General features: G+C 40.4%; 1 protein-coding gene across 1 annotated transcript in view; it reads left to right on the top strand.

Moving 5' to 3' along the window:
* Window positions 1-14,669, top strand: part of RP1 (RP1 axonemal microtubule associated) — a 310,551-nt gene that overhangs the window by 185,463 nt on the left and 110,419 nt on the right. The window contains exons 21-22 of the mRNA XM_045560987.1: window positions 214-365; window positions 4,006-4,160. Coding sequence (XP_045416943.1) covers window positions 214-365; window positions 4,006-4,160 — 307 coding nt within the window. The remainder of the gene's footprint in view (window positions 1-213; window positions 366-4,005; window positions 4,161-14,669) is intronic.

The raw sequence follows: 14,669 nt of genomic DNA, 5'->3' as shown, positions 1-14,669 counted from the left end.
AACATTATGGGCATTGTTCATGGTGTAAAAATGCCCATTTATAATTAAAATTAATTATTAAAAGTCTTTCCATCGACACAGAAAGTCCAGATTAGAGGAATTATCATATAATGTTTTTTACTACAGCCTGAAAACCCATGGATCTGCTTTCAGTTTATATGAATTCTAAGGTAACAGATTTCTTCTTATTTTCTCTCCATGTTGCTTTGCCAGTGGTGAGATACCAGATTGATGTTTACACTGGGCAACTGAAGCAAGCAGAGACAGAATCTGAGGTTTTCCTTTGTCTCTATGGGGAGAGAGGAGACTCTGGCCTTAGACAACTGTACAAATCTAACATGCCAGTAAAATTTCAAAGAGGACAGGTATGTCTGTGTAAATAACTTCCCTAGGTTCTTAGCAGTCTCTCTGAAAATGGCCATATAAGATTTAAAATTTAAAAGGTGCTTTACACTCTCCAATTTTAGTTTTAAGACGTGTCTTTAACACAAGTTTTCCTGACTTGACTTCCTAATGGGCTCTGTTTTAGAAGTTGTTCTTGGCCGGGCGCGGTGGCTCACGCCTGTAATCCTAGCTCTGGGAGGCTGAGGCGGGTGGATCGCTCGAGGTCAGGAGTTCGAGACCAGCCTGAGCAAGAGTGAGACCCCGTCTCTACTAAAAATAGAAAGAAATTATCTGGCCAACTAAAAATATATATACAAAAAAATTAGCCGGGCATGGTGGCTCATGCCTGTAGTCCCAGCTACTCGGGAGGCTGAGGCAGTAGGATCGCTTAAGCCCAGGAGTCTGATGTTGCTGTGAGCTAGGCTGATGCCACGGCACTCACTCTAGCCCGGGCAACAAAGTGAGACTCTGTCTCAAAAAAAAAAAAAAAAAAAAAAAGAAGTTGTTCTTGAAAGAAAAGTGGGACACACTACTAATAATAAATAATAGAACACAGAAAAAGACATTAAAAATGAGTGAGAGTGTAAGAAAAGGAAAAAAACGAATTGAAAAGATAAGGAAAATATATGAACATGCTCTGTCAGGACTGAAAGGTACAAGGCATTATTCTAAAAGGTCGGAAAGTCCAGATTAGAGGAATTCTCATATAAAATATAATGTATATTTCATATACTAATCCAATGGCCTTTCTTTAAAACAGCTTGAATGAAAATAAAACATCATGAATGCGATGGGCACCGTCTGGGGATGGGCACACTTGAAACTCTGACTCGGGTGGGGCAAGGGCAGTACATGTAACCTAAACATTTGTACCTCCATAATATGCTGAAATAAAAAATAAAAAAAGAATAATAAAAAAACCCAAAAAAACCCCATCATGAATGGAGCCAACTATATTATCTTTATACCCAAGTCCCTCATTATTTCTTTTTGTCCTTTGTATACAAGCATGAATCTTTCTATATATTAGATATTTGAGAAGTGTGAGATATTTATCTGCCTAGCTAATTTTAATGTTATTTTGTCGTATTTGGAAAGAAGGTACTATGGGGGGCTCTGAAATTAAGATTAGAGATTATTAAACTAAAGGTATATTTTTAAAAAAGAAGGCTCTTTAAACCAATTTGAGATTGCTGTTTCTCAGACTTTGTTATAGTTCGTGAAATATTATGAAACATCAGAGATTTTAAAGTTCACCTATGCCTTTTATTTGCCACTGTAGATTACATCAGAATGAATACAAAACTAGTTCTGCTTTGAGTGAGTCAAAACAGAATTATGTTTTGCTATCATAAGTGAATTATTAATTTGGAACAGAAACAAAGCTTTACATACTATGATAATTATTATTATTGTACTAATGAGTGAAGTTAGCCCCTAGGGAGCCCTGCTAGCTTTGCAGCTGGCCCAGACTCTTCCACCATACCACTTGACGTAAATGGAGAGGCTCCACCTCCCCTGGCTGCCTGCTGTATCATTTTATAGCCAGCATGTATCATTTTATAGCAGTGCTGTTTCACATTATATGCTAAGATCGCACAAGTCATCTCATGATTGATCTTCTTCAGTCCATAGTTGTGTTTAGCATTTACCAGGGAGTGGGGAGGGTATATTATGGACTGAAATTAGACTTGGGAAGGAAGTATAGCTGCAATCAGTATGTAAAGAAGACTAAAGTGTGGGTTTAGTGGTATCAGTTTTGAAGTTTAGAATCAGAGATGTAAAAGTACTTTTCTTTCCTGGTTCATTTTAGGTTTCACATTTTCTGTTATTTTCCTCAATACATGGGATGTAATGGAAATGTCAGATAATTTCAAGAGTTTTGTAGTCAAGAAACTGGTAACAGTCTTGGAGTTTTGTTATCAGAATTATTTCATACCAGCCACAACTCACTCATAAACCCCTGATTGGGCTGGTTGTCATTTTCTCTACAAGGTGTTCAACAGTGTAATCAAAGGCAGGAACGTACATAACAGCTGCAGTTTGATTCTGTCTTCAAACCTAAAGTTATGGTAAAATAAAAGAAAACAACAGAAAGGTGATTCAGGCAATCTTTCCAGACCTCGAGGTATTGTAGTTTGGCTTTGCCCCAAAGCAGACCATGAGACAAAGACTTGGGTGCAGGTAATTTATCTGAGACATAATCCCAGTAGGCACCTGAGACAGGAAGGATTGGGGACAGTGAGGCAGGAGAGGAAAAAAGCCAACATAGGGACATCAGTGAGCTAGCTATTGCTGGGGTTCCTCCTTGTTAGGGGACGGTCAGAGAAGCCCCCGGGAACATCTTTCAGAATTGTCGCACCAGGGGCCGCCCTCAGGCAAAGAAGTAGGAGGCACAGATTTGAGAAAAAAAGCCATCATTATGCCTAGGCAGCAGATGAATCCAGAAAGGACCCACAGGACATGGGATAGGGCCTAAATGGCACCTGCTACAACAGGTGATGTACATCATAAACTGTCCCTTGTAGAAGGAACCCTGGCAACGCAGGGTAGTAACAATGAGATTATCTAGGCACACCCAGGAGAGTGCACACGCAGTCATCATATAGTTTATAGAAACATCATTATTTAACAGTAATGGTTTGGGTCTGGCCTAAACAAGGGATTTCCATCAACATTGTGGAACCAACAGTTGAGATATAGGTAGTATATCCTCAAATATCAAATTGAAATCTAACCTGGTAAAAGTGTAGGCAGCTGTTAAGACAGAACCCCATATAGGAAACACAAGCAATGATGGATTCATAGTTTTACCTTCAAGTAGAGTAACAAGGGCCAACAATCAGCTGTAATTTCTGGGAACTTCTCAGACTTACTGAAATTCATGACCCTTTTCTCAGATGATTCAGGATGGTTATTCTCAACAACAGTCTATGAAGAAGTGATGTGTGAAGAAGTTCTTTTTATTTCAATCAGTGTAGCATTTCCTTCAGGCCCTGCATCTCTCTGGAAATGGCAGTGCATTTTGATATGACAAACTGATTCTATTTAGGGATGAGGATTCAAGGATGCTTTTTCACAAGAAACTCAGCAATACATTCTATTTTTATTTACATAGGAAGGTGCAGGAGAGGGATTTATTAAATGAAGGGAATGAAGGAAGAAAGGAAGGAAGGAAGGAGAGAGAAAGAGAAAATTTGTCTCACATATCTCAGAGTCTATCAGCATTCATGGGAAGGAAATGTACTGCATGTTAGGCCACGTGGTTGTCAACCTGACCCTCTAATGAATTGCTCCTCAGGGGCAGAGGTCTAAGAGACAGAAAAGCTGTAGACTGGAAGCCTTTGTGTTGGAGTTTGTTTGTTACCCTGGATGCTACTACAAATGGAGAAAGTAAAACTGCAAGAGAGAAAAGAATAGCCAGAAATATATTTTTAATAGATAAAAATAATTTGCTTATTTTTCTTCCTCCATTGCCCCTTTTGATGCTACTGTGGTAACATTATCTCTTTTAAAGTCTTGTGCTGCTTCTGCAGTCCTAGGGCTATTATTATTGCCTACATTTGTCATGTGCTAGACTCTAGTTATTTCCGTGGGGTTTTGCTCTGTCTCCTGCACCAGATTGATAAATTTCAAATAGAAGCAGTGTCGCTTGGAAAACTGCAGAAGGTGCTGTTGCGCTGCGAGGCCAGTGACAAATCCCAGTACTGGTACTGTGAAAAGGTCATCGTCAGAGAACCCGGTACCTTATATGAGTCCATCTTCACCTGTGAAAGGTAATGCTGTTCTCTACGGTACTTCAAGAGTGTGTCACACTGTGGATGCTGCCGTGTGTGTGTGTGTGTGTGTGTGTGTGTGTGTGTGTGTGTGTATAAGTCATGAATTTGTGTCACTCAGGATTCCACATCACGTATCACTCATTGATTGCTTAAGTAAATAATCTATTGCTAAGCATTGTAAGGAAGTCTTGTCTTGTAATTTCTTATTATCACAATGTTCTATGTGTCACAAAAGCCTCAAAAGTTTAATACTGGAAATTATTTTATAAATAGTGAGAATATTTGTTTAAATTTTTGTTTGTTTACTAAAATTATGGTGTGATAACAATTTTATAAGGGAATTAAGTGTAGAAAACTCTATGGAGAATTTTCAGGACAGAACATAAGAAAAAGATTAAATTCTAGGTAAGTTGGGCTTTCCCTTGGGCCCCATAAAGGTAAGTCTTGGAAGCAACTCTCCATTCCTGACCTGGCCCAACTGCCTTTAAATTTGAGCCCCAGGACCCACACAGACTCCCTTCTTGAAATCTCTTTGTCAGAAACCCCACACCTCCTTGCTTAAGGAAGTGTCGCTTATTTTCCCAGGAAGAAGCCAGGCTCTCTGCTGAGCCTGCTATCTCAAGAAAACTCCCAACTTCGCTAGATGGGCACTTATGTGTGTTGCTGCTTGGCCTGTCAATCACAAGGAGGAGGATGGGCCCTGAACTCACAAATGGGCTTGAGTATGAGCAGCTTTCTACGTTAAAACCCCGTCTATTGTAGATGTGAGAGTGAGAAACTTGGGTCTCCATTTCGAAATTTTGAATATTCAGTGTACAGGGCTGCCCTGCAGCCCTCTTCTCAAATAGATAATCGATAGGAAATAAGACAAACTACAGGCAAAATAGGGCATTGGGAAATTCAAGGGTATGGATTTGGAGATGCCAAAGCAATTGCAACTTTCAGTACTAAGCAAAAAGTGGAGCAAAAAATAAGAGGAAATTCAATTAAAATTACTAAAGGCATCCCAGTAAAAATGCAGACACCAAAGATGACTGGAGACAACTGCAGATGAGCAGGATCAATGGGGACAACAGTAGGCTCTCCCCCTTTTTTGCCTTTTTAGTCATAAAACTCAGTCAATTCCTTGTTCAGAGTGTCTGTTTAATTCATTTCTTCTTTTCTGTTACTGCTACCTCTCTCCCATCAGTGCCCCTGTTTCATCAAGACTAGCTCATCACAACACTCTTCTGATTGTCTCCCGAGTCTGTCTTCTACAGCCTACCTGACCACTAGTCCAAAGCTAATTGTATGATACTAGCATAATCCTGACTTTATCTTTTCTTCTCTCATTTTTCCTTTTCTTTTTAATTTTATTCTTTAGTATTGTATAGTTTTGCCCTAAAATTTTTTTAAGAAAAAAATGTGATTAAAAGTATTGTTTTAAAAACTGTATTTTAATTATACTATCCCCATTTAAAAAATATTCAATAATCATCATTGCCTACCAAAAAAGCAAAACAAGACAAAACAAAAAAAGACGTCATGATCTTCTATTCAAGGTTTTATACCCTTTGACTCTATTTTTCCCCTCCAACTTATTTTTTGTTTGTTTGTTTATTTGTTTGTTTTGGAGATAGGGTCTCGATCTGTCGCCCCTGCTAGAGTGCAATGATGTCATCATAGCTCACTGCAACCTCAAACTTCTGGGCTCAAGTGATCTTCCCACCTCAGCTTCTCTAGTAGCTGGGATTACAGGCATGAGCCACCACACCTGGCTCATTTTTCTATTTTTTTGTGGTGACGGGTCTTGCTCTTGCTCAGGCTGGTACTGAACTCCTGACCTCAAGCAATCTTCCTGCCTCTGCCTCCCAGATCCTGCCCTGGTCTCCCAGAGTGCTAGGATTACAGGCATGAGCCACCACTCCCAGACCCAGTTAGTTTTCATAACTGTCCTCTTGCAAGATCTTTTTTAACTTTTTTTTTTATTTCAGCATATTATCAGGGATAAAAATGTTTAGGTTATATATATTGCCCTTGCCCCACCCAAGCCAGAGCTTCAAGCGGGTCCATCCCCCAGACAGTGTGTATCGCACCTATTAGTTGTGACTATACCCATCCCTCCTCCCCCTTCCACCTGCCCAACACTCAAAGAATGTTACTACTATATGTGCACGTAAGTGTTGATCAGTTAAAACCAATTTGATGGTGAGTGCATGTAGTGTTTGTTTTTCCATTCTTGGGATACTTCACTTAGTAGAATGGGTTCCAGCTCTATCCAGGATAATACAAGAGGTGCTATATCACCACTGTTTTTTTGTGGCTGAGTAAAACTCCATGGTATACATATACCACATTTTATTAATCCACTCATGTATTGATGGGCACTTGGGTTGTTTCCACATCTTTGCAATTGTGAATTGTGCTGCTATAAACGTTTGAGTGCAGATGTCTTTTTTATGGAATGTCTTTTGTTCTTTTGGGTAGGTGCCCAATAATGGGATTGCTGAATCAAATGGTAGTTCTACTTATAGCTCTTTGAGGTATCTCCATATTGCTTTCCACAGAGATTGTGCTAGTTTGTAGTCCCACCAGCAGTGTATGAATGTTCCTGTCTGTCCGTATCTATGCCAATATTTGTTGTTTTGGGACTTTTTGATAAAGGCCATTCTCACTGGAGATAAGTGATATCTTATTGTGGTTTTGATTTGCATTTCCCTGATGATTAGAGATGTTGAGCATTTTTTCATATGTTTGTTTGGTCATTAGCCTTCTTTTATAAAGTTTCTGTCTATGTCCTTTGCCCACTTTTTTAAAGGATAGTTTGATTTTTTTCTTGCTGATTTTCCTGAGTTCTATATAGAGTCTAGTTATCAGCCCTTTATTGGATGTGTAACATGTGAATATTTTCTCCTATTCTGTAGATTGTCTATTTGCTCTTGTTATAGTTTCCTTGGCTGCATAGAAGCTTTTTAATTTGATCACGTCCCATGTATTTATTTTTGTTGTTGCTGTGATTGCCTTTAGGGTCTTATTCACAAATTCTTTGCCTAGGCCAATGTCTATAAGAGTTTTTACAACATTTTCTTCTAGAATTCTTATAGTCTCATGCCTTAGGTTTAAGTTTGTTATCCACCCTGAGTTGATTTTTGTGAGAGGTGAGAGGTACAGATCCTGTTTCAGTTTTCTACATGTGGCTATCCAATTTTCCCAGCACCATTTATTGAATAAGGGTTCTTTTCTCCAGTGTATGTTTTTGCCTGCTTTGCCAAAGGTTAGATGGCTATATGAGGATGGTTTTATACCTGGGTTCTCAGTCCTGTTCCATTGGTTTATGTCTCTGTTCTTGTGCCAGTGCCATGCTGTTTTAGTTACTATAGCTTTGTAGTATAGCTTGAAGTCTGGTAAATTGATGCCTCCCAATTTTTTCTTTTTTCTTAAGATTGCTTTTGCTATATTGAGTCTTCATTGGTTCCATACAAAGCGCAAGATCTTAGTGAAGTTAGTCTACTTGTCATTACCTGAACAAGTTCTGTTCCATATTGCTTCCGTTTTGTTGAGTGTGCTGTTCCTTACAGAGGAATGAATGCCCTATCTCATTCAACTCTTCCCATCAATATCTTGCCCATTCTTCAAGTTTCCATTCAAATTTGGCCTGTAGCATGAGTTAATTGGCCCAGTTAGAGATAATGTATTTCTTCTCTCAATGCTTACTCAGAACTTAGGACAGCACAGGCACCTTCATCTGACTAGTGACACATAGCACAGGAGAGGACCTGGCATCACCTCCCTGCCTGCTCCCATCCACAGCACACAGGCATCTCAGGGGCCAGGTGATAACTGTGTTTTATTCCCCGTATCAGGAAAGCTAGGAAGTGCTTCATCCAGAGTTTTTTTCTTTATGTTCTGATATTTTGTCAAATTAATTTAGTTGATTCCTTTTAAATATGAAATCTCCTGGGGGATAGTTTAGATGTGTTCATTGCCACTGTTCATGCTGACATATGCATTCCATGCCACCAGGGCTGCCCACCACCCTTGCCCTGCTGCCTCCGCCCTCATCTCCTTATTCTTGTTTGTGTTGTGTCAGTATGACCTCCTCTGGAAGGAACAGACATATGTAATAGCTTAAGTAGTTTCAGTGGGTTGCATCTGAAAATTTTTTAGTTATAAACTATATTAAACAATGGAAAATAATATAACAGATGTGTACCATCCTAATGTATCAAATGCTAATATTTGGACCCTGCACATAGTAGGTCCTAAAGAAATGGTAGCCAGTGCTCATTCATATAATACCCTGATGAAGAAGTAAATTGCAACAATCATTCCTTCCTATTCTGTGGATACAAGAGATGGGGTAGGTCCCACTTCCTTAATTCTTAAAGAAGCAAAAGAGTGTGGCACTAGGAATAGAATATGGGCATAGCAGTTTCCTTTCTACAACAGAAAAAGACTACTCTGAAGCCACGTATAGTTGCTTCTCTGCTTCCAGAGCCTTTTCTCTGCATGTGAAAGGTCAAGGACAGTGTCCTCTGAAGCAGATGGAGTCTGGAAGTCTACTCTGAGGGGAAGGAGAGCTGTGGGTGCACACAGGAGCCAGACTAGACAGTCTTTCGAAGTCCTGGTGCTGGAGCTGGGTGGGGCATGATGCCGGGCATGCTTGTTGTATGTAGGTAATTAGTTTTGGGGTGCAGGAAACAGGTATGCTCAGGTAGACACCTCACAGAATGGAAAAGGAAAAAAAGTCTCGGTCATGCTCCTTGGAGCTTCCTCAAAGAGTGGGAATTTACAGCACAGCTGAATTAGGGTGGAGAGAAAGACCAGCAAGTGCTAGTTCCTTTTATGCGCTCAGGGGAATTGCTTAGGTGAAATACAAAACAGAGCTCTGGGGGAGGTGAGCACTTCCGCATCACAGAGGCTTCCTGCTGAGCGTGCACAGCCTCCTTTTCTTTTCCCCTCTTCAGTTGAACACCCACGTCCCTATGGCTTTATTTTATTTCTATGCCTGAAGATATTTTTCTGCCTTTTGTACATTTAGTATATCTGGAGGTTTACACCACTGAATTTCTACCGTTTACACTGAAGGTTTGGCTATTTGAGGTTTGTAGCATGAAACATTTGTATTTGAATAAGGCAGACATTCAACTGACTTTATGTGTTAGCATAAATATTCCTATATACTATTTGTATTAGTTTTCTGTAGTTGCTATGACAAATTACCACAAATCTTGTAGCATTAAACAACAGAAATGTATTCTCTCATAGTTCTGGAGGCCACATCCAGGTGTCAACAGGGCCACACTCCCTCTGAAGGCTCTGGGAAACAATCCTTCCTTGCCTCTTCCAGCTTCTGGGGGTTGCTAACCATCCTTGGCATTCCTTGGCTTGCAGATGCATCACTCCAGTCTCTGCCTTCATTGTCACATGGCTGTCTTCCCTTTCTGTGTCTTTGTCTCCATGTTTCTTTTCTTCTTATAAGAATACTAGTCATTGGATCAGGCCCACCCAACTCCGGTATGACTTCATCTTAACTAATTACATCTGTGAAGACCCTATTTCCAAATAAGGTCAAATTCTGAGGTTCTAGGTGGTCATGAATTTGGAAGAACACTATTTAATCCAGTAAACTATCTGAGTGGATCCCATAACGTACTATGCAATGCAAGGTTTGTTAACATTAAATTAGGGATCTCCAAACTTTACTGTGTTACCAAACTTATAGTATTGTATATGTGTGTATATGTGTGAGCCTTGACTTTAATGATGAGATCATTAAAATAAAGTAGAATTTCTCTTTTAATAGAAACAATGTCATTTGTGATACATATTTATTAACCCACTTGACCTAGGAGGGCCAAGCTCTTCAGCCTGGAACTAGGAAAGTGAGGAGTCTGTCAGTGTCACCTCCCATCACTCCTGACATGTTTGGAAAATGACATTGACATGAGCTTGCAGGAGCAAGTTATTTGAAATAAAGGCCCTACCTAGGGCAATTCTAAATAGAAGGAGAATTTATAGATGCAAAAATAACTGATATTTCAGAAAACTATCTAACTTGACTTGAAAGGGCAGAGAAGCATGACTAGCTTTGTCCTCTCAAGACCAAACTGGTCAGATAGGTAGAGTGACCCTGAGGCATGGTCACCTGAGGAAGAAGAACAAGATGCTGCACAGTGTTCCTGAGCGTTGATGTTGCAACTAGTGCCTGTGAGGTGTTCCTGCCTCGTTTCTATTCAGGATTCTTTCCCTTTTTTTTCTTGAGAAAGATTCAGATTATTTCCTTTGTCTACAGTGAAAAAAAGAAAACTTAAAAAGGCTTCTACTGTGGGTAGAAAAGACTCTCAGCAAATTCTGGGTATGTCTGGTAGGTAGAATGCTGCCTCCACTCCTGGCCCACTATTTCATAGTCCTCAGTGTCTTCTTACTGACTGTTGAAAAAAGGGTCTATTTTTCCACTAAAATAGACACAGGCCCCTGCAGGCAGGGGAGGCAGGCCTTACACCCCTGGGATTGCACTCTGTGGGAACGCTTGTAGCCGCAGCCGGCTTTGGCCACAGAGTAAGGCTGCAGCCAGGCTCTGCGGCAGACATGTTCCCTGCTCCTCATCGGCTGTTGGTGTGTTCTCAGCTGCTGCTGTCACTTCTGAGTGCACCTAACTCTTGGCCCTGCCCTGGTGCCTGCAGTCCTAGAGGCTCTCACAGGCATATTTACTGGTGAGTTGACAAAAGGCACGTCTCCCCTGCTAGAAAATCTTTCCTGAAGCCTCAGGTTGGGAAACTACTGCTTCTCTGTACACCTTTCACAAGGTGCATGATAGGCTGGGTGCAGTGGCTCACGCCTGTAATCCTAGCACTCTGGGAGGCCGAGGTGGGTGGATCACTTGAGGTCAGGAGTTCGAGACCAGCCTCAGCAAGAGCGAGACCTCGTCTCTAACTAAAAATAGAAAGAAATTATCTGGCCAACTAAAATATATATAGAAAAAATTAGCCGGGCGTGGTGGCGCATGCCTGTAGTCCCAGCTACTCGGGAGGCTGAGGCAGTAGGATCGCTTAAGCCCAGGAGTTTGAGGTTGCTGTGAGCTAGGCTGATGCCACGGCACTCACTCTAGCCCGGACAACAAAGCGAGACTCTGTCTAAAAATAAAAAAAGGTGCATGACATTAACTCAGTACTTCTACATTAAATTGTATTTGTGTGTTTATGTCTCTGTCTTACCTCTCTAACTCTCAGTAGACTTTTCCTCAAGGTTGGGCTGATGTCTTATATTTTTACTGTCACTCCCTGGCATGGTTTCTGGAATAGAATAGATTAAATTTACATGTGTAATAATTTGAACCAAAGAGCATATATAATCAAGACACTATAAACCCTAAGGGAAATCATGTTAAATGATGGATTTAGAATTAGAACATGAAATCTAAAGGTTTAAGTATATATAAACAAAATTGTCACTTAATACCCATTTTTAAGTGTTAAAGAGCCAAAAAATAATTCTTAGAATTAGCATGAAAGTTTTTTTTTTTTTTTTTTAAAAAGACAAGTGTCACACTGGTGTAGATTTTTAAGCAAAACATAGTTCACTTGTCTCAGGATCTCAGTCTTGAAAAACTAAAATTGCTGGTTGACTGACCACAACCACAACAGGGCTCTGCCTGGACTGCCTGGCAGGGAGGGGCATTTCCACTGTTCAGTCACTGTGGCCCACACTGGCAGGGCCAGTCTTCGTGTAAGAAATTCTTAGAAAGAAGCAAGACAGATAATCACCCTTGCATCATTCCATCATTATTATTCACAAAGCATTTTCCTTGCTTAATTGCCTTGTGCCAACTCTGGTGGTTATTCCAAGAAAATCACACATGAAGGCCTATGCACTTAGGAGGTTGTAATCAAGACCTTCAGTGTCCACAGGACAAACATAGGACAGAGTAGGTACTCAGGAAGTGTGTGCTAAATTAGTGAATTTTCAAATAAATCGTAAACTGAGTCCTTTACAGGGCAGGGCTGAGTGTACCATTTGTGGAGCAGGACAGGAAAAAGGCAGCCATATTTGAACAGCACTCTTCTTTAGCATAGGTACAGTTGCCAACGGAACTTTTGCATCTAGGCCAGCCCAGTCTGAAGGTGCTATCTTGTGGCAACAGGTTTAAAATGAATTAACTAGCCACCCACCCACCCCCACCCCCTGGTGGCCATTGACCTTTCTAGGCTTCACTTCCAGTTCTCCCAAATAATGTACTTTTTTGCCCCTTTCCCTAGACAGTCTCAAGGGACATTGGTACTCTCTTACCTCACATGTCTTAGCTCATTTTATTCTTTCCTCTGCTTATTGAAATTCTCATCCTTCAAGGTCCAGGATAAAATGCTATTCATGCCATGAAGTTTTCTCCGCTTGCCCAGCCAGAAGTGAGCTCATCTTTTTAAAATCTCCCAGGGTTTTATGTAGACCTCTATGCAATTCTTACCACATATTGTCATCCACAGTCATGGCTTGTGAACATGTTTTTCTCAGGTACCAGAAGATAAGCCACTTAAGGGTAGAGTCTCATACATTTCCTTTTATTCTCCAACATGTTTTTTGTTGTTGTTCTAAAGAGAAGTTTGGCCAATGTTTACAGAAAGAAATGGAGGAGGTAATGAAGAGAGGAGGGAAGGGAGGAAGGGAGGGAGGGAAAACATAATGCAATTTCAAGTTGGAAGAAACCTTAGAGGTCACCTAATCTTTACATGAGTTCCCTTTATAACATCCTCAGATGTCTTGTTAAAAATAATTTATGCATTTATTTATTTTCAAAGTAGTTCAGCCTATATACAAATGATTTTTTTCTCTTTTTGGGAAATTGGGGGAAATGATGAATGATATAGATAAAAAAGGATGTTGAAATTTTGATGAAGTACAGAAATGTAAAATACTATTTTTATAGGTAGAAGAGAATAATAAAAATTATCATGAGGCAGTGAGCAATCATTTAACTTTACTGATTTTTTTTCCTGAAAGAGGCCACTGTTAATCATTTCTTGCTATTCTGAGCATATATTTGTGCTGCTGCAAATTTCTGTGCTCTTCTTTGTCAGTTTGAGCCATTCCTTGGTGCGAAAGTGACAAGTAGTGATGGTGGGAAACTGACAGAATGAGGCGCAGGGATGAGTCTTGCTCATTTTTCAGGATGGGGTGGAGACATAGAAATTTCAAGTATTTCTTCCACCACTTCTAATGTGAAATGTGTGGTTGCCATATCTAAAACGTATCTTGGACAAAAATCTAATCTATAAGGAGTGATATCACTCCTTACCTTTTTATGCCTCTTCCCCAGCAAAAACACCCCACATGTTTTAGGGCAGAATCACCCAAACATCCATCATTATCTACTCTAATCTTAAAAGACTTGGAGAATTTTCCCCCCGTCTTTATGTTTCCTAGCCAGGCCAGTGAACGGGAACTCCCTGGTGATCTCTGGCTACTTGTGCATCCTTTTGCCAGTGGCTGTGTAGAATGTGCAGTGTTCCTGGGCGAGCAACCTTCTCCTGCTTGCTTTTTATTCCACTCCTTAGTATCATCACTGCACCTCTTAGTTTGTGCTGCTCCAATTCTCCCATCTTTTCGCTGGCTTTGGGGGTGATTTTCTTCTCCTAATGCAGAAATATGGTTCAGTATTTAAGGCCCACCTCTTTATGGCACATCTGACAAAAGGAGGATGATTGTTGGTTGACTGGCAATGACTCCAAATATATTTGCTTTAACAGTATGTACAAGGCACTGTGTTTGACACTGAGAAAATACAGTAGTAACTGTTTTACCATGGTAAATTTATATACACCTATTCCTGTATTGCTATCATGTAGGTACTGTTATTATTCATGGTTTACAAATGAGGAAATTGAAGCTCAGCGAGATCAAGAACATGGGTCAAGATTGTGCAACTCATGAGTACTGGAGCCAGGTTTTGAAACCAGGCAGTCTGACTCCACATCAAATCCAAGCCTGTATTCTTAAATATAAAGCTGGCTGCCTTTATTCTGGCATATAAAGTAAACTCTTTATGGAGATAACAGTTTAGTTGGAAAGATGGGATACATAAACCAAAACATATCTAATAAAGTAAGATTGCATATTTAGAGTCTAAATGTGTAAAATAAATTGCATGTGTTGTTAGATTCCAGAGGAGAAAGAGAAAGACCATTGTGAGCTGAAATGGTCAGAAGGAATTGGGATCTGTCATAGTTTTTGAAAAATGGAGAGATGAGTGACTGTGACAGCTGGGTAGGACTGTGTAGCTCACAGTTCACCTTTACACCCTGCATCTTGCCATCATCTGCTAGTTTCAAGGCTAGTGTCGTGGAGTCGACCCTACAGCGCAGCCTCTAAGTTCCTTGATATTCTCGAATCCTATGATCTCCCCTTAAAGTAACCCCCACACAAGCTCTTAACCCCGTCTTGCCTTGTCCAGCAGCCTCATGTGCTTCAGCCACCTGGAATCTCCTACCTCTGTACCTTTGCCAGTGCCATTCTCTTTCTCTGTGGTGCTCT

Source organism: Lemur catta, chromosome 9 (assembly GCF_020740605.2).
Source record: "Lemur catta isolate mLemCat1 chromosome 9, mLemCat1.pri, whole genome shotgun sequence".
In the NCBI taxonomy this organism is placed as follows: Eukaryota; Metazoa; Chordata; class Mammalia; order Primates; family Lemuridae; genus Lemur; species Lemur catta.
This window is presented reverse-complemented; position numbering and strand designations above follow the sequence as displayed.